The following is a 21,597-nucleotide window of genomic DNA, read 5'->3' on the forward strand; positions in this document are numbered from 1 at the left end:
AGCTGGCCATAAAGTGTGACTGCCCGCATGGTGGAAGGTGCCTCGTACATTTGCTGCAACTTCTGCCATACTTCAGGAGATGTCCTACAGGAGGTAACCGCCGGTAAGACCGTTTTAGAAATACACCGAAGCAACGCCGAGTAAGCACGGGCATCGTCCGAGTCCCATGTGAGCACTGCTTCCTCATGGTTGTCCTCATTAAAGTCTTCAGGAAGAGGAAAAGGACGGAGAGGGCGAGGAAGAGCTCCACAGACGATGTACCATAACCGCTTCTGCACAAACCAAGCTTTCATGACAGCACTCCAAGTGAGATAATCAGGTCCATGTAACTTATCATCAGTGGAAGTGCACGGAGGAGCCATATGGAGAGGATAAGAAGAGAAGTAGAGAAGAGATGGAATGTAGAGAGGAAACACAGCCAAAACACAAGCACAGACTGCAGAAAATGAGAGTTCACATGCAATATAACCCAAAATCTGATCAATAGAAGACAAAATCTGCTGCAGAAAGGCAAAAAATTAGTCAAAAACTGCCAAAAATAGCAAAAACGGCCTAAATTAACTACCCAGCCACGAGAGATGCTGAATCAGCAAAACGCAGGCTGCAGAAAAAAACAGGTAGAAAACTGTCGCCAGCAGCTGCTGATGGAGAACGCAGGCAGCAGAGGGTGCGGAGGCAGCAGGCGATGGTAAAACTGCAGAAAACGCAGGTCAAACAGGTCGCCTGTTTTGAGCAGCGGCCGCCTGAGCAGAAAAGGGGAAAACAGTCTTGAAATCAGCAATAAAACACAGCAGAAACACAAATCCTGAAAACTGATACCATGTGAGAAGTGGAGCAGCGGTGGAAGCATAAACATCTGCTGAAATAAACTGCTGAAACACAAGACAAAAAGAGAAAAGAAAAGAACACGATACAGATGAGACCTCAGATGTATGCACGGGAAATGGAATCCATATATCTGAACACGAGACAGTCGCATACAACAGTGAGTCACTGGCTGCGTGGGCACTGGCACTGGCACCTCTCTTCACAGAGTCTGCAGATGGTGAAGTTGATGATGATGATGATGATACTGATTGAGGAGGAGTCACTGAGTATAAATAGGCTGAAAAAGTGGGGAGCAATAATGCTGGTCGGACAGCATTAATGCTGGTCGACTGGTGCATAAAATGCCCCAATGGCATAAAATGCCACACCAGAAAAATACCTAAAATACCTAATAAAAATGCCCAGCCCAGATCAAGCTCAGACTCACACATGAGCTGACAAATACTCTGCTAACAAGATGGACCGCGGAGGTCAGGGAGGAACCAGGCACATTCTTCGGAGCTTGTCTGCTCCAACTATTGTTTGCTGATCCGTGTTATGCAGGATCGAGAGCCCACTTCCGTGAAGGAGGCTTTGCAGTCTGATCATTGGCGGAAGGCCATGGAATCCGAGTTGGAGGCTATTGAGAGGAATGGCACTTGGTCTCTTGTGCCTCGTCCCTGTCATAAGAAGGTGATTGGTGTCAAGTGGGTCTTTAAGACCAAGTACCTTAGCGATGGTTCTTTGGATAAGCACAAGGCTCGCCTTGTTGCTAAAGGTTTTGCTCAGCGCCCACGCATTGATTTCCATGATACTTTTGCCCCCACTGCTCGTATGGCGACTATTCGAGCTGTTCTTGCCTTGGTTGGCCATAGGAGATGTCCTGTTTATTAGTTGGATGTGAAGTCGGCCTTTCTTAATGGGGACTTGCAGGAGGAGATCTATGTTGAGCAGCCTCCTGGCTTTGGATCCTCGGATGGGAAAGTTTACAGGTTGAAGAAGGCCTTGTATGGCCTCAAGCAGGCTCCTCGTGTATGGAACGAGAAGATTGACTCGTTTCTTCAGTTGAAGTTGTGATATGGGTGCTCTACGGCCGATCCGCAGCTTTATGTACACACTTTTGAGGTTGGTCGTGTGTTGTCTGTGTTTTATGTTGATGATTTGATTTTGACAGGGGATCATGCACAGAAGGCCCGAGAAACCAAGACAGCTTTACATCAGGTATTTGAGATGATGGATTTGGGGCTTCTTCATTTCTTCTTGGGTTACGAGATTTATCAGTCTCAGAGGGGGATTTTCATCTCTCAGCAGAGGTATCTTTAGGAGCTCTTGGTGACTTTTGAGATGGAGACTTGTCGGCCCATTACTACTCCTATGGATCCGAATTGGAAGGCCAGTTCACACTCAGATTCTCTCGTGATGGATGCTTCACACTACCGTCAGTTGATTGGATCCTTGATTTGGCTTCTCAACACTCGTGCTGATCTTTGTTTTGCTGTGGGTCTTTTGGCAGGGTTTATGATGGAACCTAAACAGGTGCATTGACAGGCTGCCCTGAGGATTCTTTGGTATTTAAGGGGGACCTCTGACTTATGGATTTCTTATCCCGCAGTTACAGATGCTTCAGATCTGGTTGGAGTGACTCGGATTGGGCTGGCGATGTGGACCATCGACGGTCTACTATAGGCTACTAGTTTACCTTGGGTACAGGTGTTATCTCTTGGAGTAGCAAGAAGCAGCCCATGGTCACCCTTTCTTCTACTAAGGCGGTATATCGGGCTGTCTTCCACCACATGTGAGGTTGTGTGGCTTCGAAGATTGTTGGAGGAGCTTGGCTGTCCTCAGCCTTGTCCTACTCTTTTGCAGTGCGACAATGAGAGTTGCATTGCCTTGGTACGGAATCCTGTATTCCATACCCGGACAAAGCACATTGAGATCCAGTATTACTTCATTCGGGAGAAGCTTCTGGATGGGACCATTGATGTGGAGTATTGCAAGACGCAGGATAATATTGCAGATTTGTTCACGAAGGCGCTTTCCCAGGCTCTTCTTCGGCAGCATTCCAGATCCCTCAGTCTTTTAACCCGTCTAGGATTTGAGAGGGGGTATTAGACAGTCATTTCCTGGACAGCCGGATTGCAGTGCCACGTCAGCAGTGTACGGCAGCATGCAGACAAGTCAGCACAATACGACATGATGCCATGTCAGCAGGGCAGACAAGTGCCACGTGGCACAGGTACAGTCGGATTGCAGTTCTGTGCAGTTCGCCAGTTTTTCTACAGTCGGCTGCATTAAATGCAGCCGACCTGGTATTGGGAATTCCTATTTACCGGCTATTTATAGCCGGTTTTGTGGCACACTCCAGCATTCATTATTTTAGATTTTGATCTTGAGATCTGTTGGCTGAGACAGATTGTGCTCGGGCTAACAGAGATTGAGGTCATCAAGTCGGAGATATACGCAGATATTTCCTTTGCTCCCTTGTGTATTTTTGCACTCTTATACAACATACTACACCGCAGGTTTTTTGCGTGTCCCCTTCTCTCTCTCTCTCTCTCCTCTTTGTGTTCACTCTCTCTCAGTCTTTGTCCTACGCTTCCGCATCGCTGCACTTTGACAGCAAAGTCTTCAATCTATTTTGCCCCTTGATTAGGACACTCAATTGGCCTTCACCCACTTCATAGACGATGGCAATGCCCCAAATTCAATGGCTGGCTAGTCCTCCACCTGAATTCAGCTGAAATTCACCTTCAGCCTTGTTGAATCCAAGTCTTGGAGCTTTCAATTTTTGGCACGCTTCCCAAGGCTACTGGTAAACCCTAATTTCTGCTGTAAATTAGGGTTTACAATAGAGAAATTTACAATTTCTCAGCCTCCAAGGGTCCAAATGCTAAGATCTTCGGAGCAAGGCTGTGAAATGGTTGGAAGATGAGAGGGAAAGTTGTAGAGAGAGAAAATTTAGAGTTTTGTCGCGAAGAATGATTGAAAATCAGTCATTTACTGTTGTTGCTCTCCTTCAACAGCCTGTAGATGCTGTCTCCTGCTGTTGATTGGTCTTCTTTTGTCCCTGGCTGCCTCAGAAGGTCCTCCAATGGCTGCAAATCATACCAGTAGCCTCCTCTCCCTCTCTCTTGCAGGCTGAATTTATAGACATGTCTCTTTCCAGCCTCTAAAGATGTTTTTTCAGTCTTGCATGGACATTTTTCACAAGTGGGAGTCTTCCCAAATGGTTTTTCCAGCATTTTTCATAATTAAATATTAATTTTCAGCCTTAAAATACTGAAAATTAATCTAATAATTATTTCTGTGCTCTGAAAAATAATCTGACTGGCCAATAATTAAATTGGCTAGGCAACTTCCATTCCCGAGTGTCTGTGCGCGATCTTTGACCATCAGATTGGTGTTAGGTACCATTAAACGCCACTTCTCTAGTGTCACCAACTGACACTTATGGCCAAATGGATGACCTAGGCCAACAACTGGCACCAGATACCACCAAGTACTTGTGCGGCATAACTTATAGCAACTTTTGCCTTTGACATCTCGTGATTTCTTTGGGTCCCGAGCTCGTAAATTTACTCTAACCCCAGTTACACCTCACGTGTGCAACGTTTACTTAACCATGTGATTAAAAAATAATCCACATGTTAAGTGAGGTTTCAAAAATACATGTCCTCATGACATGTATTGCATACATATGTGCGCATATCAACTTGTGATACCCAAAAACACCAAGAATTCTCTGCAATTTCTCCCAAATCGCACAAGCGGGAGATAAAAATGCTCAAATCACTCTGCTTATGGCAAGAAGATTGCTTCAGAAATATTCCCGAAGTGCATTTCACACATTAACTTTGCCAAAATCCACAGATTTCAGCAAAAACCCCAAAATTTCACTGACCAATCTGCCCCGATTGCATTAATACATTTTCCTGAAAGCATAAAACGGGCAAATTTTAGCAAAATTTCCCAAAATTTTGCAAAAGGCTCAAATTTCTCGAGTCTAATTGTGCACCAATGTCAGCCAATCTGACTTAGCTGACCAGAATTTCACCAATATACAACAAAAGCCCGGTCCAATGTTGAGAAATTTCACTCGGATGAGCAAAATTTCAGTAAATTTGGCAAAATCCCCAATTCAAACGCGCACAATGTTTGCAATTTATGACGCAGATGCCTCAATCTTGCATGAGAAGCACTCAATCTGAAAAGCCCAAATTTCTGTGGCTAAATCTGCACAAACTTGTGAATTGTGCTTGCGCACGTGAATCCCGGTTAGTGAGCAAGGGTCTCCTTGCAAAATTAATGAAAAATTGACATAAATTGCTGATAACGTGATGAAAACATCAGCCGTCGACCAGTTGCCTGTCCCGCATGCCTGCCGCTTGACGAATCTGCCTGCACTTGTCCCCATGAGCTGTCGCCTGCCGGTTGTCTGCTGTCGCCTGCCTATCGCCTGCCCGGGAGCTGTCATCTGTAGTCATACTGACTTGTGCAGGCTGTTGCCTGCCTGCGCAGACCTGTCCCTGCTGCCGCTTGGCTGTCGCCTGCTGCAAACTGTTAACGCAGACCAGAAAACTGTCAACCTGACCTGTGGGAGGTGACAACTTGCTGAAATGTGTCACCTCGATGCGCGCGTAGCCGTCTGCTGAAAAAAGACCTGCTGTTTTCTTTGCACACGTGAGCTGAAACTGACTCGCTTTGACTTCGGGAAGCGCGCACACCTTCATTGAAGCTCTGATACTAGTTTGAAGGGGAGAGAGTGCGCAATGGCGTGCAAGGTCAAGGTGTTAGCTGAAGAGCAGAGATGAGTTGAGAGTTAGAGGAAGAGTGAACGCAGAGATAGGTGTACTGTTGTGATGGTACACAAAGAATAAAAAGAATGTATTTATATGTTAGGGTACATTAAGGGTGTGTTCACACTTGTAAGTCTATTTACACGGAGACGAAGGGACTTTACACCCAACATTGAGGATTGTTTCTGCCTCTCTAGGTTCTTTTATCTTGTCTACGAGTTGTGCATTTAGGACCTAGTGTCTTACGTAAGACCTGCCAATTAGTTTACTTTTGTGGATGCTTTTCATCATAGAATGTGGTATCTTCAAGAAGCATTGGCATGTTGGATTTGTTGGTGGCAATTTTTGTTTTGGTAGATACCAAAACTAGGAGTGATTATTGGAGAATTTAGTTGGTATGTTATTTAGTGAGGGAACGATTTTCTTTATCTTGGCAGGTATATTTAATGTTTTCTATAGCATTAGCTAGGATGGATGGTGGATGCTATGTTGAGTGTGAGGTCATCAAGTGACTAGCAACATGTCAAAAATAATAGGTATACTTTGATGCCATGTCAAAAATAAGCGACAGTGCAGAGAGATAGTAGGGTTTGCAGGGAGTAACACAGTGTTGTACGGCAAACACTGAGAGAGAAGAGAAACTCAGAAACACAAAAAGAACACGGTGATGATGCATTGAATCATGCTATGAGAAGAAAAGCTAATACAATGGAGTCAAAGCTCAGAAGATAACTGCACTGTTCCGTTTGAATCAGGTAACAACACTTGTGCAAATCGGCACAGTGAAGAGAGCGAAACGCAGTTTTGTGGGCAGTGGGCTATTGAAGTAGTCACTAGAAGGTGAAGGACAGCTGTTGAGGGAGCAAACTGTAGTCCTTTGATGTTGTCAGAGATGTGAAAGATAATCACCAATTGTCGAGGGAGCGAATTGCAGTCCTCTGATGCCGGGGAGTGACTTGGGCAATAAAACGCAAATCCCAGAGTGTCGGAGCTCTCAAACATAGGGAGAGCAGCTTGGATACTGATACCAGGTGGATAATGATAATGATAGATGATGGAGGATGAGCCGGGTTTCAAAAACGCAGGTCCCAGCAGCCCCTGGATAGATAAGTGATGCCAAGTGATGGAGGAGGATCCAAGTTGGAAATATGTAGGTCCCGGCATGCCCCTGTGATAGATGAATGATGAAATCACTAATGCTCGGTGATATAGACTGTTGCCAGAGACTAGGATGCAGACGCTAAGTTAAACATGATGATATGAGGCAAGGAGAAGACCTCTAGATCGAAAAAAACGCAAGTGAAGGTGGAGCCTAAAGGAGAAGGGTGTTGATGCCAAGCAGATGATAGTGACGCTAGGTGGAAGATGCCCCAAATGCAAGGCGTGATAATGGAATAGGGTGCTTGAAGCAGAAGAAGGGTGAGAGCAGCCACGAGCCATGAACCGCAATGTCCTCTTGAAGGGGTGTGAGGGCAGTGGAAGGGGCTGGTGAGAGAAGGGAAGGATGTCTGATGATGGAGGAAGAGGGGTGAAGAATGATTGAAGAGTGGTGGGGTGGTGAATGAATGAAGGGGATGCCTATTTATAGGCATAAGCTGTTTAGGGTGGTGCATCACTGTGTGGGCGCTCACTGAAAAAGTGACCAAAATGTGGACACCAGTCCTTTTTGGGGCTATTAGTGTGAAACTCTAAATGAAGTGTGTGGACTGAAGAATGGGTTTCTCAACACCTCCTCTCAGGCTTGAAAAGAGATGAAGAAAGAGGAGCGAAGAGAGATACGAAGATGTAGAGGATCTGGAAGATCCAAGATGTCCACATGGAAGGAAACTTGTAGTAAGGAATAGTAGACGGGATGAATTGTAGAACTTGACTCCACCTCGAGAGAGAAGCCACTAGCTTCGTAACTCCATGTTGGAAGAAATTCGAAGGTCTCATCACCAAGTCGCGGGCGGCTGAATCTCCAAGATCTCGATCTAGGTGGTCTTTGAAGATCTTAGGTATCGGGAGGAGAAATGACTACTCGAAGACAACCATCCTAAAAGAGTAAATGGTGGGTGACGAACTTCATGATGAGTAGGTGCCTCCCTAGAGGATGAAGGTGCAAGGGCCCCCTTAGAAGCCGAAGAAGTAGAGGCCCCCACTAAGGGAAAAGAGAGTACATTCCCCTCTGAAGCCCCCTTTGCTAGAGATAGGGAATCTAAAAACTCATGGATCATGGACTTCAAATCATCTGATGACAAAGGAAGTGCTGTTGGTCGTACCGAAGAAGGTATCTGGGGTATCGAAGATATTGAAGAACTCCCAGAGGTGGCCTCTCAAACTTGAGCAGTCGAGAGTGGGGAAAAGGGAGGCTTAGGTTGAGCCAAGGGTGGGCAACAGTCATTGTCTCTTAGTGGAGCGGACTGCGGAGCCGAAGTAATAGAAGGTGTTGAACAATCACTGTCTCTCGAAGGAGTGGACTGTTGAGGGGATGGTACCCAACAATCATTCTCTTAGGGGAGCGGGTTGCAGAATTGCGGGTTGTCGAGGTGGCATTCTTGAAACCCTAGAAGAAGTAGAAGCAACCTCTGTAGCGCATGTGAGTGGTCGTGAGGAGGCTGTGATACCAATCGATCCTCGTGTGGCTTGAAAAGGCTTAGTGTGCATTGGATTCGTCTTATTGCCTTGAGCATAAAAATCTGAAAGCTAGTGCAAACTCAACTCTGTGGTCCAGAAGGGAGAGGTTGCACATTGAGTGCTTGGGGATAGATGTATATACTCCGGCGGGGTAGGGAGTAAAGGTCCATGTGGGTAAGCATCAGTGGGGGTTCCGGTGATGCTAGAAGGGGAGCACTTAGTGGTCTGTCCATTTGCCTGTGGAGAAGGTATAGCATCAGAGTGTCAACTTGCAAAGGGAGGGTGGGTGGGAAAGGCAGAGAAGGGTATCCCTATCTCTTGGTGATGTAGCAGAAATGAAGGGGGAAAGTAGTAGATGATGCTGAACCCACAACCTGTCTTTGCCTTCTCTAATGAATAGGCTCTTTAGCTCTCTAAGCTCCTGCGCTTTGATAACATGTCAAAAATAACCGGTATGTTTTGATACCATGTCAAAAATAAGTGACAGTGCAGAGAGATAGTAGGGTTTGTGGGGAGTAACATAGTGTGTATGGCAAATATTGAGAGAGAAGAGAAACTCAGAAACACAAGAACACAGTGATGAGGCATTGAATCATGCTATGAGAAGAAAAGCTGATACAATGGAGCCGAAGCTTAGAAGATAACTACACTGTCCTGCCTAAATCAGGCGGTAGCACTTATGGGAATCTGCACATTGAAGGGAGCAAAATGTAGACCTCCGGGGTAGTGGGCTATTGAAGTAGTCATTGGAAGGTGAAAGAAAGTTTTTGAGGGAGCGAATTGTAGTCCTTTGATGCTGTCGGAGATGCGGAAGATGATTACCCGTTGTCAAGGGAGCAGACGGCAGTCCTCCAATGTTGGGGAGTGCCCTGGGCAGCAAAACGCAAATCCCAGAGTGTTGGAGTTGTCAAATGCAAGGAGAGCAGCCTAGATACTAATGCCAGGTGGATAATGATGATGCCAGATGATGGAGGATGAGCCGGGCTGCATAAACATAGGTCCCAATAGCCTCTCTGAGAGATGAGTGACGGTAGGTGATGGAGGAGGAGCCAGGCTGCAAAAACGCAGGTCCTAGCAGCCCGTGGATAGATGAGTGATGCCAAGTGATGGAGGAGGATTCAAGCTGGAAAAATGCAGGTCCTAGCAGCCCCCTGTGATAGACGAATGATGAAATCACTGACGCTTGATGATGTAGACTGTCGCTAGAGGCTAGGATGTAGACGCCAAGTTGAACATGATGACACCACGCAAGGAGAAGACCTCCAGACTGAAAAAAATGCAATTGAAGGTGGAGCCTAAAGGAGAAGGGTGTTGACGCCAAGCAGATGATGGTGATGCCAGGTGGAAGATGCTCCAAACGCAAGGCCTAATGTTGGAATAGGGCGCCTGAAGCAGTAGAAGGGTGAAAGTAGCCACGAGCCATGAACCGCAATGTCCTCTTGAAGGGGTGTGAGGGCAGTGGAAGGGGCTAGTGAGAGAAGTGAAGGGTGTTTGATGATGGAGGAAGAGGGTTGAAGAATGATTGAAGAGTGGTGGGGTGGTGAATGAATGAAGGGACTCCCTATTTATAGGCATAAGCTGTTTAGGGTGGTGCACGATTGTGTGGGCACCCACTGAAAAAGTGGCCAAAATGTGGACGTCAGCCCTTTTTGGGACTGTCGGTGGGAAACCCTAAATGAAGTGTGTGAACTGAAGAATGGGTTTTTCAACACAACATAGTTATCAAAACCAAGTATTGTGGACAATTCTTTTTTGTGAAAGCAACAAGGAGAAATATTGAGTAGTTACATCATAAAAAATCCATGAGTAGCATTTTCACCACCTTGGAAATGAGAATACATTTTTAACCAGTTTATAGACATTGGCCTGGAGATTTGGGAGAACTATGATTATTGTTAGAATATTATGTTAATAGTTGTGTGTGGCCTTGTATCAATCACATACAGCATATGCCACATACAGCATATGCCAATACTTATGAGAAGGCCACCAGCAAGATATTTTATACTTGTAATTTGCCTTGTCAACTTTCATGCATGTATAGTTGTGAAGCTTGATCTAAGTCTTTTTTTTTTTCATTTTACCGCAAACTGGAAACTTCTATTGTGTAAAGCAGTATTGAAGAAAAGGATGCCTGCTCAAAAATGCTGGAGGAATGGAAAAGCAAATACCAAAGGTAAGTGTTCAGATCTATTTGTCTTTTGTTTCCTGATAGTATTTTCAACCTTGATTGGAAACCTTATAGAATGTCATGTTTTCCTTTCTTGGGATCTACTAATTCTGATGTTACACTTATAGTTTGCATGCCACATTAAGGAGTGCTAATCTTCAGGCTAAATCCAACCTTCAGAAAGCTGCAAAAAAGGAGGTATACTTCTGATTGTTCTGGTGCTCAATAGGCGAGAGTGAGGATTATTCCTTTCCGATCAACATTTTCACTACTACTTGTTTTGTGTAGAGAGAGCTTCTCCTGGGTGGTGGAGAGGAATTTACAGATCGTCGACGCAATTTACAGTAAGGTTTTCCTCCAATTTTAGATACTTTTATATACATTTGTGTGCTATAGGAAGTTTCAAAGAACCTGATAAACCTTACATGTTTACATCTTGGTGTGCAATGTCCTTTATTGTAATACACTATAAATAAAGCAAAGAGTGTACATGGGACAGTTGACCCTTAACACGGGACATCTCGATAAGGAGAGAAGGATGTACAAGCACATTCCTTGGTGCTTTGTAGATAAAAAGAAGAAGAAATTGTGAGGTTTCGTTTTGTTTGGCTTTTGTCTTTTTGCGAAATAAAGTGTGGCTAACTATATGTCTAAGAAGAAACTCAAAGAAATAGAAGTGCTTGACAGCCTACCCTAGTTGGAGCTAAAAACCTAGTCATATGAAAACAAGGCCACTTAAGGTGTTCTAGGAAGAATGGAGGAAGAATTTGTAAGGCACAAGTTGACAAACCATCAGATGCTGTCAGTGCTTGATTGAGGATTGGATAAGGAACCAAATTCCTAAGTTGAAAACCTGAAAGCATGTAATTTACAGAAGTTAAACTAGCTAGACAGAATTATCACTTGCTTCAGACTGAGAAGCAGCAGCCTTTTGATTCTTTGTTAGGTATCTCCTATTTCGCATGCCAAGTGTGTTGTTCGCTTACATTATTTGTTCAGAGACTTGTACAGATCAGCAATTTTCAGGTCAGTTGTCTAGAGTCCTTACTTAGGTCTCTGCTCAGCAATAATCCTTATCCAGCTGCAGTCACCGGCTCTGCAGAAAACTCAGCGAGCTCCAGCTGCAGATTAAGCTGATGCTTCAGCAATTTTGAGTCATTTGTCAGAGTTCAAGAAAGTACTGCAGCGCATTGCCAGGTCTACTCAACCAGTTGAAGACTAATATATAATCTGACTTTTGCTGGGTTAGTTAATCTGTCAGTTCAATAAATTTAATTATCTAGGTATAGTAAGCAATTTTGTGCAGTTTATCTATGAGTATAGAGAAACCCGGCAGGGGTTGTGTGTAAGATATTCTCTGTGTCCGTTGCACCAGAGAGTATTGAAAGTAAAGAAGCTGGATAGAGACATAGCAACACAACACTAAGATGGGAAGGTTTTGTCTTGTTCATAGGAAAGAGAGATTAGTCTCAGGACCCTCACATTATGGCAGGCTTTCAGTCTCTCAATGTAGCCAGGAGATTCTGAAATGGCAAATTTTACATTGGCTTCATACATATCACATGTTCCATGCAAGTTAAGAAATGGCATGATACAGGTTCATGGCAAATAGGCCAATACATAAAAATCGTGTTTAAAGGTTGTCAGTAAACCCCAATTCACCCTAGCAATAAGTACTCAATTGTATGCAAACAAGGAAGAGCTAAGATGTTCCATTGTTTATGAACGCTTAAGGGGGTTAAATTATTTTACCTTTGAAAAAGGACCTTACTTTGTACACAGTCAAGTGTATAAAAAGGGGTTTCATAAGCGTGAAAAGTTTGGAAACACAGGCACATATTGAACCTGTTTGAAACACGTCTCTGTGCAAAAGGGCAGCAGCTATCCTCTTTCAAAATTCTTAACAACATAATGCAAACGAAACAGAACAATCTGATGATGAGATCCTCCTCTAGTCAGGTGCCTTACACAGATGAATGCCCTCTATAGAAGACTCCTTGAATACACCAAGCAATAATGAAACTAGATGAGAAAGTTTGTAGAATTCAGCCTCTGGACAGCTTCTTGAAGATTTCTATTTACAACGAAGTAGAGCACAATGTGTGAAATAGGAACAGATCAGCCTCTTTGATAAAAGCAATATTGGGAGATCCTCCTCTCATGCAGATCAATGTTCTCCATAAAAGACACCTTGAAATCCCAGATCTCTGAATACACCAAGCTCAAACAAAATTAGACAACAAAGTATGCAAACTTCAGCTTCTAGACAGCTTTTTGGAGGTTGTATAGTAAAGAAGTAGAGCAGAGAGCTAAAAATAGAAGCAGATCTGTCTCAGTTGCTAGAATCAGCTTTGCATAATTCCATGAATGCAAAATTGAGGATGGATTATTTGCCGCTCTAGTGATCTGTGTCCTATAAATACGATTTAATGTGCATGTGTATTGCGAATAGCAGCTGGCATCAAACAAGTTTCTTTTAATTTTCACCAGCCATCTAGGTGGACCTGGTTTTTGAGTGATTATCAGCATTTTCCTCATGCACTGAATCCTCCAAACTTTCACAATCAATATGTGACAAAACATGATCAAAAGGTGAAGTGTTTAATGGCTTAATGTTTTGATTTTCAGTCATATTAGTGGGCTGCAAATCAGCTTGTAGAAGCTCCAAAGCATCACTGCTTGAGCTGAACACAGGCAATAATGTGCCAGATATCTCCATGAGTCCAATAGCAGGTAGTTGTTTACATGAAAATGAAGATTAAGATGCATACTTATTAAAAATGGCATCCCTAGGCACAATGATCTTTCTTGTAGAAGGTACATAAATCTGATAGGCCTTACTTTCATTGCTATAACATACAGAGGTATCTTTTAATGCCTTTGTATCAAGCTTATCTCACATGTGAGTTATAACAGGTACTCTGCCAATCCATGCCTTACAAGCAATCATTGATGCCAATGCTTTAATAGAACAAAGATGAAGTACATACTTTGTACAAGCTGCTTCAAAGCTGACTGGGCAAGTCCTTGGTTTTAAGCATACATCTAACCATTTCCATCAATGTATGATTATGGTGCTTAACTGCACCATTTTCTGTGAAAAAAGTTGTGCATTAATGTGCAATGCCACAAGATTACAAATAATTTGAGAACTTATGGGACATATACTGCCCCCATAAAGTTGCGAATAATGTCATAAACTTATGTCCACACCCATTTTCAGCTAAAGGAAAAGAATGTCAGAAGTTGTGAATAATGTCCACACTCGTTTTCAGCTAGAGGAAAAAAACATAAGGAAAGTTGCAAATGCATATGGATAAGCATACAAGAGAGGGAAATTCAAGTGACCAAACCAACCTTGCCATAACTCAATGTTACAATATGAACCAAATGTAGAAGTAGCCATTCAATCTTCATGTGCAGTATTATTGTGCTCATACAAATCAAGTTTGTGAAGACCATGAAACAAAGGACCAAAAAGCCATTCAATCTTCATCTGTATTGCAATAGAAATGAGATCCTTATGGATGCTAGATACATAAATAGCATCAACAAGAGTAAATGTGTCTCTATTACATGATGTCAATCTTCATGCCTTTTATGATGTTACATGTGAGATGGGTCACTAGCTCAAGTGATTGTCCACCATGATGTACATCTTGTAAAGCAGTAAATAGCTTCTTGCATAAAGTGATCTGCTCTAAAGCACCACTATTTATAGTTGTCAGGTACGAAAGGTACAATAGCATATGGTACAGTAAAATATGGTACTAAATCATACCTTAAGATATTAGTATGATTTTTTTTAAAAACTTGATTATTTTGGACTTACGATGATAGAGCATATTTTTAAAGTCCAAATAGCAATGCTATTAGAGTTTATAGGATCAATACATGAGGGTAACATGCCAAAACCTTTATGACACATGCCACATGTGCACACCGCAACATGCGCGACAATTTACAAGTACATAGATGGGCCGAAGTTGTCCATTGCTGTCTCCATTAGTTGGCACCAGCCTTCCATCCGCAGTTTGCAGTTGTTTACAACAGAACGACTGTTGCTGATCACTCTCCATCCAGAAAACAATCTCGTTTTTGTAGATTTCAGGTATTTCAGCTTGCTGCCCACACCCCAAACATGGAGGACATCGCGGTCCAAGCTGGTCATTGCTGTCTACAACAGTCTGACACCTATTTCCAGCCTATTACACACTGTTCGGAGCTGATTTCAACATATTGACTGCTGCCGCTGTTTTTTCCTGCGTTTTTAGTCTTTCTCTCACCTGCTGTCTACGTTTTTAGTTTTTCTCTCTCCTGTAGGTTGTCCTGCAAACGTTTTTAGTCTTTTTGCTTGCGTTTTTAGTCTTTCTCTCTCCTACAGGCTGTGCTGCCTGCGTTTTTAGTCTTTCTCTCTCCTCACTTGCGTTTTTCTACTGGTTGCAATCTCTTACTGCTGGTCGCATCTTCCTCCCACAGACAGCTCACTTCCAGCCCTTCCACTGCCCTTCATGGAGAAGAGAAGGGAAGAGAGAAGAAACTCTGATGAATGGAATGATGAAGATTTGAACCATGGAGTGAATGTGATACAAGGGAACAAGGGTGCCGTAGCACAAGGAAGATGATGAAGATAGCCACAAACCACGAACCGCAATGTCCTCGTGAAGGGGTGTGAGGGTAGTGGAGAGGCTGGAGAGAAGAGGTGACGGATGGAATAAATCAGCCATGAGGAATGAATGAGAGAGTGGCCTATAAATAGGCATAGTCAGTCTAGGATGGCGCTCCTTTTTGGGGCTGCAAACCCTAAATGCAAAACGCACAAACGCAAAAACGCAAACTGCGGGTGAAGGGTTTCTCAACATCGGCCACTGGTTGAGGATGTATTGTTAAGTGTTAATAGCCTCGACCCAAAGGCACTTAGGGAGCTCTGTTGCGAACAACATAGAGCATGCCATGTTTATGATGGTCGGGTTCCGATACTCTACGACTCCATTCTATGAAGAGGAGTTGGTAGAGATAAGCTGGCGCAAAATGCCATGCTTCTGTAGAAACTCGAAAAACTCGTCGGAAGTAAATTTATCTCCACCATCACTCCTCATGCATCCTATATGACGATTGGTCTAGTTATGCACTACAACACCCAAGCAGGGAAATATGTAAGGGCATGGGACTTTTGCTTCCACATACATATAGAATGATAATCCATGATAAAAAAGTACAGTGCGTTGTTCAAGGTGGAAGTGGATGTCGGGCCACAAAGATTAACATGAATCAATCTAAGAGACGCTTGAGCTCTATGTGAGGATTACTGAGGGAATGGGGTACGATATTGCTTCTTGAGTTGATAAGTAGCTTTAGGTATGGAAGGCCATCAACTATTTGTTGATGCGACAACTCATAAAGAGAGTTGTATCCGAGATGTCCTAAGCGAAAATACTAAAGACACTCAGTGCTCATGGGCTCTTGTGTAGTGGCTAAAGTCTGAAAGCGATGGAACTCAGAGCCCTTGACTGGCGGCTTGGAAAGAAATTGTGTCATGCGGTATAGGCCACTAGGTCGTGCCTTACCATGAGCAATTACTAAATCAATTTTAGAGTCAAGGATCTCGTTTATGGTTGTTGAAACCAGCCTTCCTTCTTGGAATGGGTGGTGATAACCTGATTTAAGAGTTAATTACAGCAATAAATAAATGCACATAAAATGAAATACACACTTTACCATAACATTCTTGGACAGTAGACACCCTGTTGGCCCCAAAATTGGCGCCCCTTGCGGTATTTCTTTAGCTTTCATTCAATTGGAAGGATTACAACTTGAAATTCTTCAATCTCCTCCTGCTAACCAATTACTCAGCTGTCATAAATGTCCAGCAAGTCTTTTAGGTCATTTGCCCCTTGTTTCACCCAGGGCTTCTTCTCCAATTTGACCCGTGGCTGGCCAAATGCTGCCCCAAATCAATTCGGGATGGGCTGGCTCCTTAAATCCCTTGATAATCTTCAATTATCAGTTGCTGATTTCAATCCCTTAAGCCTTCAATCTCTGGCACGGATCCCAAGGTGGCTGCTAAACCCTAATTTCTGCTGTGAATTAGGGTTTACTGCAGAATTTACAGATCAGCCCACCAAAAATGGCTGAGATCTCCTCCGAATGGCTGAGAATTGCTGAGAATGGCTGAGCACATAGGCTGAAGGAGATGAGAGAATGCTGTAGAGAGAGAAAATTTTGAGATTTGTCGCGAAGAACTGATCAAAATCAGCTGCTGCCCTGCTGTACCAGCCCCAAACGGATACACCAACAACAATAGGAGCATCAGAGACTGTGATCTTCAGGAGAAAGTGTATCAGTAGCAATTGTCAGCTTCCCAAGGTCAAAAATATGCAATCTCCATCACCAAAATGGTCTCCAATGGCTGGGAATTAGCCCCAAAAGCTGGCAGCAACAGTCCAACACCTCTTTCCAACAGCTCCAACGAGATTTCCCTCTCCCTTCAGCCCTATTTAGCCTTTCCCCCACTTGCATGGGAAAGTTTTGCCAAGTGGCAGCTTTCTTAATCCATTTTCAGCAATTTTCAGCCATTTAGTTAATTTTCAGAATTAATTAATTCTGAAAATTAATTTAGCTCTTAATCCATGCCCAGAAAATTGACCTTGCCCATCCAAAAATTAATTGGCTAGGCCATTTACAACCCAAAGTGGTCCCATGCATTAATTGACCCTTGGACAAGCATTAATCTATTAATTAATGCCTAGTCCCTAGTGTCACCACCGACACTTAATAGCCAATTAATGGTCCTAGGGGCAAACTGATACCAAAATTCACCTAGAATCTAACAAGTGTAACTTGTTACAACTTTTACCTTTGACACCCATCTTTTTCACAAGGTCCTTCGGTCTTCAACTGTGAGAAAGTAGCTTGCACCTCACATGTGCAACACATGTGCATCTTTTAATTGCACATTTGATTAATCCTTTAATCAATTGTCAATTAAACATAAGTGAAGCATCAAATTTTCACGTCCTCGTGACAGTTATTGTAAATAAACTGCTCGACCCAAACATCAAAGCTGTTGAATGGATAATAAGTTCACCCCAAGCTTGGGGACATAGTATACATAATTCAATGTGTAGCGCAATCCGGGCCCTAATTAGTGACAAAATTAACGTGAGCGTGAGCTTGAATCTCGATCGAGGAGTTGTTTCTAACTCAGACTCTCTTGATTGTAGGGGCTCGAGAAATGAAAATGTCCTCAATGGGGGTCATATGATGAGTAGCTCCATTGTCCACAATCCAAGGAATAGTTGAAGTACTTGGCTATGATGAGTGGGCCTCTGTAGTCATCTCGTTAGGAGACAACTTGTAGATGTGGACAAGACTCACATCCTCAAATGTCTCTATGGAGATGATGAGGGTCTCTACAAGCGAGTCAGATAAGCCCTTCGGCATTGAGAATGTTGTTGACTATGATGGCTGATCGGTGGCAGTGTGGGTTTGGCCATGCCATTGCCCTTGTTGAGGGTCGCCATGACTCTACTTCCCCGTCGGGGGTTGTCGGATTGAGGGGCAGGGGTCTAAGTCCTAGCTTTTGGTTATCTGTCTCTTATCTTTGATTGATACTCCTTGTGAGAGCGGCCAACCTTCTGACATTGTTGACAATATTGATTTTTCTTCGGTACATTTTGCCATCTGGGTTTGAGAGATTACTGGGAGTTTCCTTGGATCTTACTAGCTTGATTTTGATTTTGATTTTGGTTTTGTTTTTTAATTTGATTGGAGTTTCGATTTTGTTTACCCTTTCCTTGCTGCCCCTTATGAGAAAAGCAATGAGAGCCCCCTTTGTGAGATTACTTGTACAAAATGGAAGTATTTCATGGTATCTTGTTAAGAAACAATGTGACTTGATCGTCCGAGGACTTAGGAGCCTCCATGGTAGAGAACTTGGCGAGAAGGCGTTGATACTCAGTCAACTTGATTGTCAAGTCATCTCGGTTAGTGATTTTAAAAATTTTGAAGCTCATGATTTAAATTGATGTGACGAGTCCTATCTCGAGCCTCATAGCAATTAGTCAAGTGTGCCCAATGCTTGGATGCTAAGTCTAAATGTTGAAGCTGTGAATGAAACTCAAGTAATAGACCTTGTATTAGCTTGACAATAGCGGAGGCATTCCTAGCCTTCCATGAGTGAACAACCTCATATAGAACAAGTGTGGGATCAGGTTGCGGTTTCAATCCATGCACAAGATCCTGTATGTTATGTGAGTCAAGGACATGTCTCATTAGGTTTGACCAAGTAGTGAAGTTCGACTTATTAAAACAAGTATTGTGATTAAAGGCATTCTGGCTGATGAGGAGGAAGAACCATGAGGTGTCCAATGAGTGGAATAAGATGGATAAGGAGGTGGTGGAGGAGGTTAAGAAGGAGGAGGAGGAGGTGGGTAGATAGAAATAGGCTTAAAATATTTAGTGATGGGTGCTGATTGATATGGAGGCACTTGAACATGAATGTTTCCATAGAGTGTTGGTGGAGATGGAGGCATCCAGATACGTAAGCCGTGTCCAACTATCGGCTAGGGTGCAACAAAATGACCAGAAGGTCCACTAGGTAATGTCATGGACGTGAAGTTGGTACCAATTGATCCACACTTGATAATGGTTGGGTGGCATTTCTATGGCTGGGAAAATCCCAAAAGTGTGTAGATGGGAGGATGAACCTTCATCATGGAGACATCACCCGGTTGAGGAAAAGACTAGGTTCTAAAGGCATGCCTAAGGATAAAGGATCCCTTAGTGTGATGTGTGAAGATATGAAAGGTGCACTTAATGGAGATTGAAAGGAAGGTGGAGTGGAACTGGTGGGCGGGAGATCAAATGGATTTGTCATTTGTGTAGTAGTACGAAATGAGTTAGATACCTTTTGTCCATTAAATGCAAATGATAAAAAAGATGATTCACCAAAATCAAATTGACCATGAGATGTAAAAGTTGAACTTAAAGATGAAGAAGGAGCACTCACCAATGAATCTTACAACTTTTGCTTACCTTTTCTTGAGTTCAAATGGAAAAATCTATCCTCTTCAAGGCTTATAAACCAATACTTGGTATGAAGAGTTCCTTCATCTTGAGCATCACCAATATCTTGCAAAAAAGAGGAAGTAAATTCAAAAGATTGAGAAATATTGATTTGTGTACGTGACATAGGAGTGAATGAAGGTGGAGATGTGTATGGAGTGAATGAAGATGGAGATGTGTATGGAAAAGATGAAAGAGGTAGAGATGGAAAGGATGATGCAGTTTCCACGTTAGGATGGCTAGTTCTTTGTGGAGCTTTTGTCCTTCTTGCAAAATCATTAGACTAGTGCACTGAATCTAAACGGTAGCTTGATACATGAGGATGAGATCGTATTTAGCTTGTGAGATCTTGTATGGTCTATGGACTCCATGGTAGTCCGAAGACTCTCTTGCAATGTTGGAAGTTGAAGGAGCAAGCTGTGAGGCCCACTTTGTCTCATGTTTCGATGTGCTAGGCTCAGGAGCATCATGATGATGTGGTGAAGATGTTTTTGAAGTCATCTTGCCCTCATGTCATTCTTGCTTCTTGTGAAGGACTTTCAGATCAAAGATTGAGGTTTCCTTGAAGAGAACCTTGCTTTGATACCATGGAAAGAAATACCGTAATGCAAAAACATAAATGAAAGTGAACAACAAAGCATAAACTCAATAGAACACAGTTAGGGTTACGGTAACTCAAAGACTAACACAGTAAAGATCTAAATGAATGAATAAATATAATATGATGCTTGTGCAGCAAAAAAACCATGCATGGAATGAAAACTGTATCCTGAACTCTCGTGTCTTAAGGATAGAGGGTGAGGTAATGAGCAGGAGAGTGTCTTAGTCCTGACAGATCCCAAAATGCGGCAAGGCAGCCTTCAAGATGTCGGACAGCTGCAAATGCAGCAGATCATGTGCCAGATGAGTGTTGGACATGCAAAGGAGAGAGAAAAACTGTCAACTCAGCAGCAATTGATGATGTGGCAGGCTGTATGGCAGCCAGCAGTGCAAAACGCAACAAATCTGCAGTAGATAGGGGCAGAGCGGCAGCCAGATGGTGTAAACGCACCAGTTACTGCTATATGGCAGCTAGCGGTAGTAGGGTGAGTGATCAGCAGCAATCGTTGAGGCTGGACAGCAGCAGTAGATGGTGTAGATTGCACGATGAAGGGTGCAAAAAGGTGTTGGATGGATGTAGACAATGTCGGGCAGCCTTTGCTAAGATGTCCTTCATGAACGGGGTGTGGGTAGTGAAGCTAGAGGGCCTGAAACCTGCGAAAACAAGATTAGACTGAATGGAGGGTAGCTTGCCTTTTTATAGAAAGTTTCGGGACCTTGAACCTCTCCTCATTTTAAACTCTCTCGAACCACTCCTTGTTTTAGGGTTTTTATTAACAAATCATTTTTGGGGCTGTTCAAGAGACTAGTTCACTATGTAATGCATATTGTAGCTCAACAATATGCTCAAGTGGCTTCTACTTCACAAGATTTGCAAGAACCTAACTGGGAACAATTGCCTGAGTTTGGGAATTCTCTTTTGGAGAAATATGTGGAGCATAACCATTGAAGGGGGTGTGTGTAGCAAGAGTGTTGTGTGTGCAGCAGTAGAGAGTGCAAAGAGAGCAAAAGCATGAGTAGGGTATTTACCGGTGTGGTACACACAAAGAATAAAAGAATATATTTGTACTTAGGGTATGGTACACTTACACCTATAAGGGTGCGTTCACATGTACAAGTAAATATATACACAGGAAGTGTAAGGAAGGGCCTTTATACCCAACAACCATCAAGCTATTCTTGCTTGTGCGGAGGAGATTTTGGATACACAAGTGCGTACTTAGGAGGTTCTTCGCTCCTTTATGCGTTTCACAAGTGAGGCGTTATTCTCCTCATTGATCGGATTCTTGTGCTATGCCAAGTTATGTTAGTGGTTGACATCTATCCTTTAGATTGATTGTGTGTAGATCTTCATTGGTCCATGTCATGAGGAGGTGAAATTTGTGAAATGCTTTAATCTTGCTAGTAACATTTGATTAATTCAATAATCAAATATGCAATTTTGTAAGGCATGTGCAAGGTTGTAAGACACATGTGATGCACATGATAGTTATTTCATGGTAACAGGCCAAGGACCTCGAGGATGCAGTGGGTGTCAAAGGC

General features: G+C 43.1%; 1 protein-coding gene across 1 annotated transcript in view; it reads left to right on the forward strand.

Moving 5' to 3' along the window:
* The window catches only part of ATSEC20 (Sec20 family protein), a 58,631-nt gene that overhangs the window by 19,628 nt on the left and 17,406 nt on the right, over positions 1-21,597 (forward strand). Inside the window, exons 2-4 of the mRNA XM_087696068.1 lie at positions 10,336-10,395; positions 10,518-10,587; positions 10,678-10,733. Of these exons, the coding sequence (XP_087552194.1) occupies positions 10,336-10,395; positions 10,518-10,587; positions 10,678-10,733 (186 nt within the window). The remainder of the gene's footprint in view (positions 1-10,335; positions 10,396-10,517; positions 10,588-10,677; positions 10,734-21,597) is intronic.

Source organism: Lygodium microphyllum, chromosome 16 (genome assembly GCF_053477565.2).
Source record: "Lygodium microphyllum isolate KBCC chromosome 16, Lygodium_microphyllum_v1.1.10, whole genome shotgun sequence".
Lineage (NCBI taxonomy): Eukaryota > Viridiplantae > Streptophyta > Polypodiopsida > Schizaeales > Lygodiaceae > Lygodium > Lygodium microphyllum.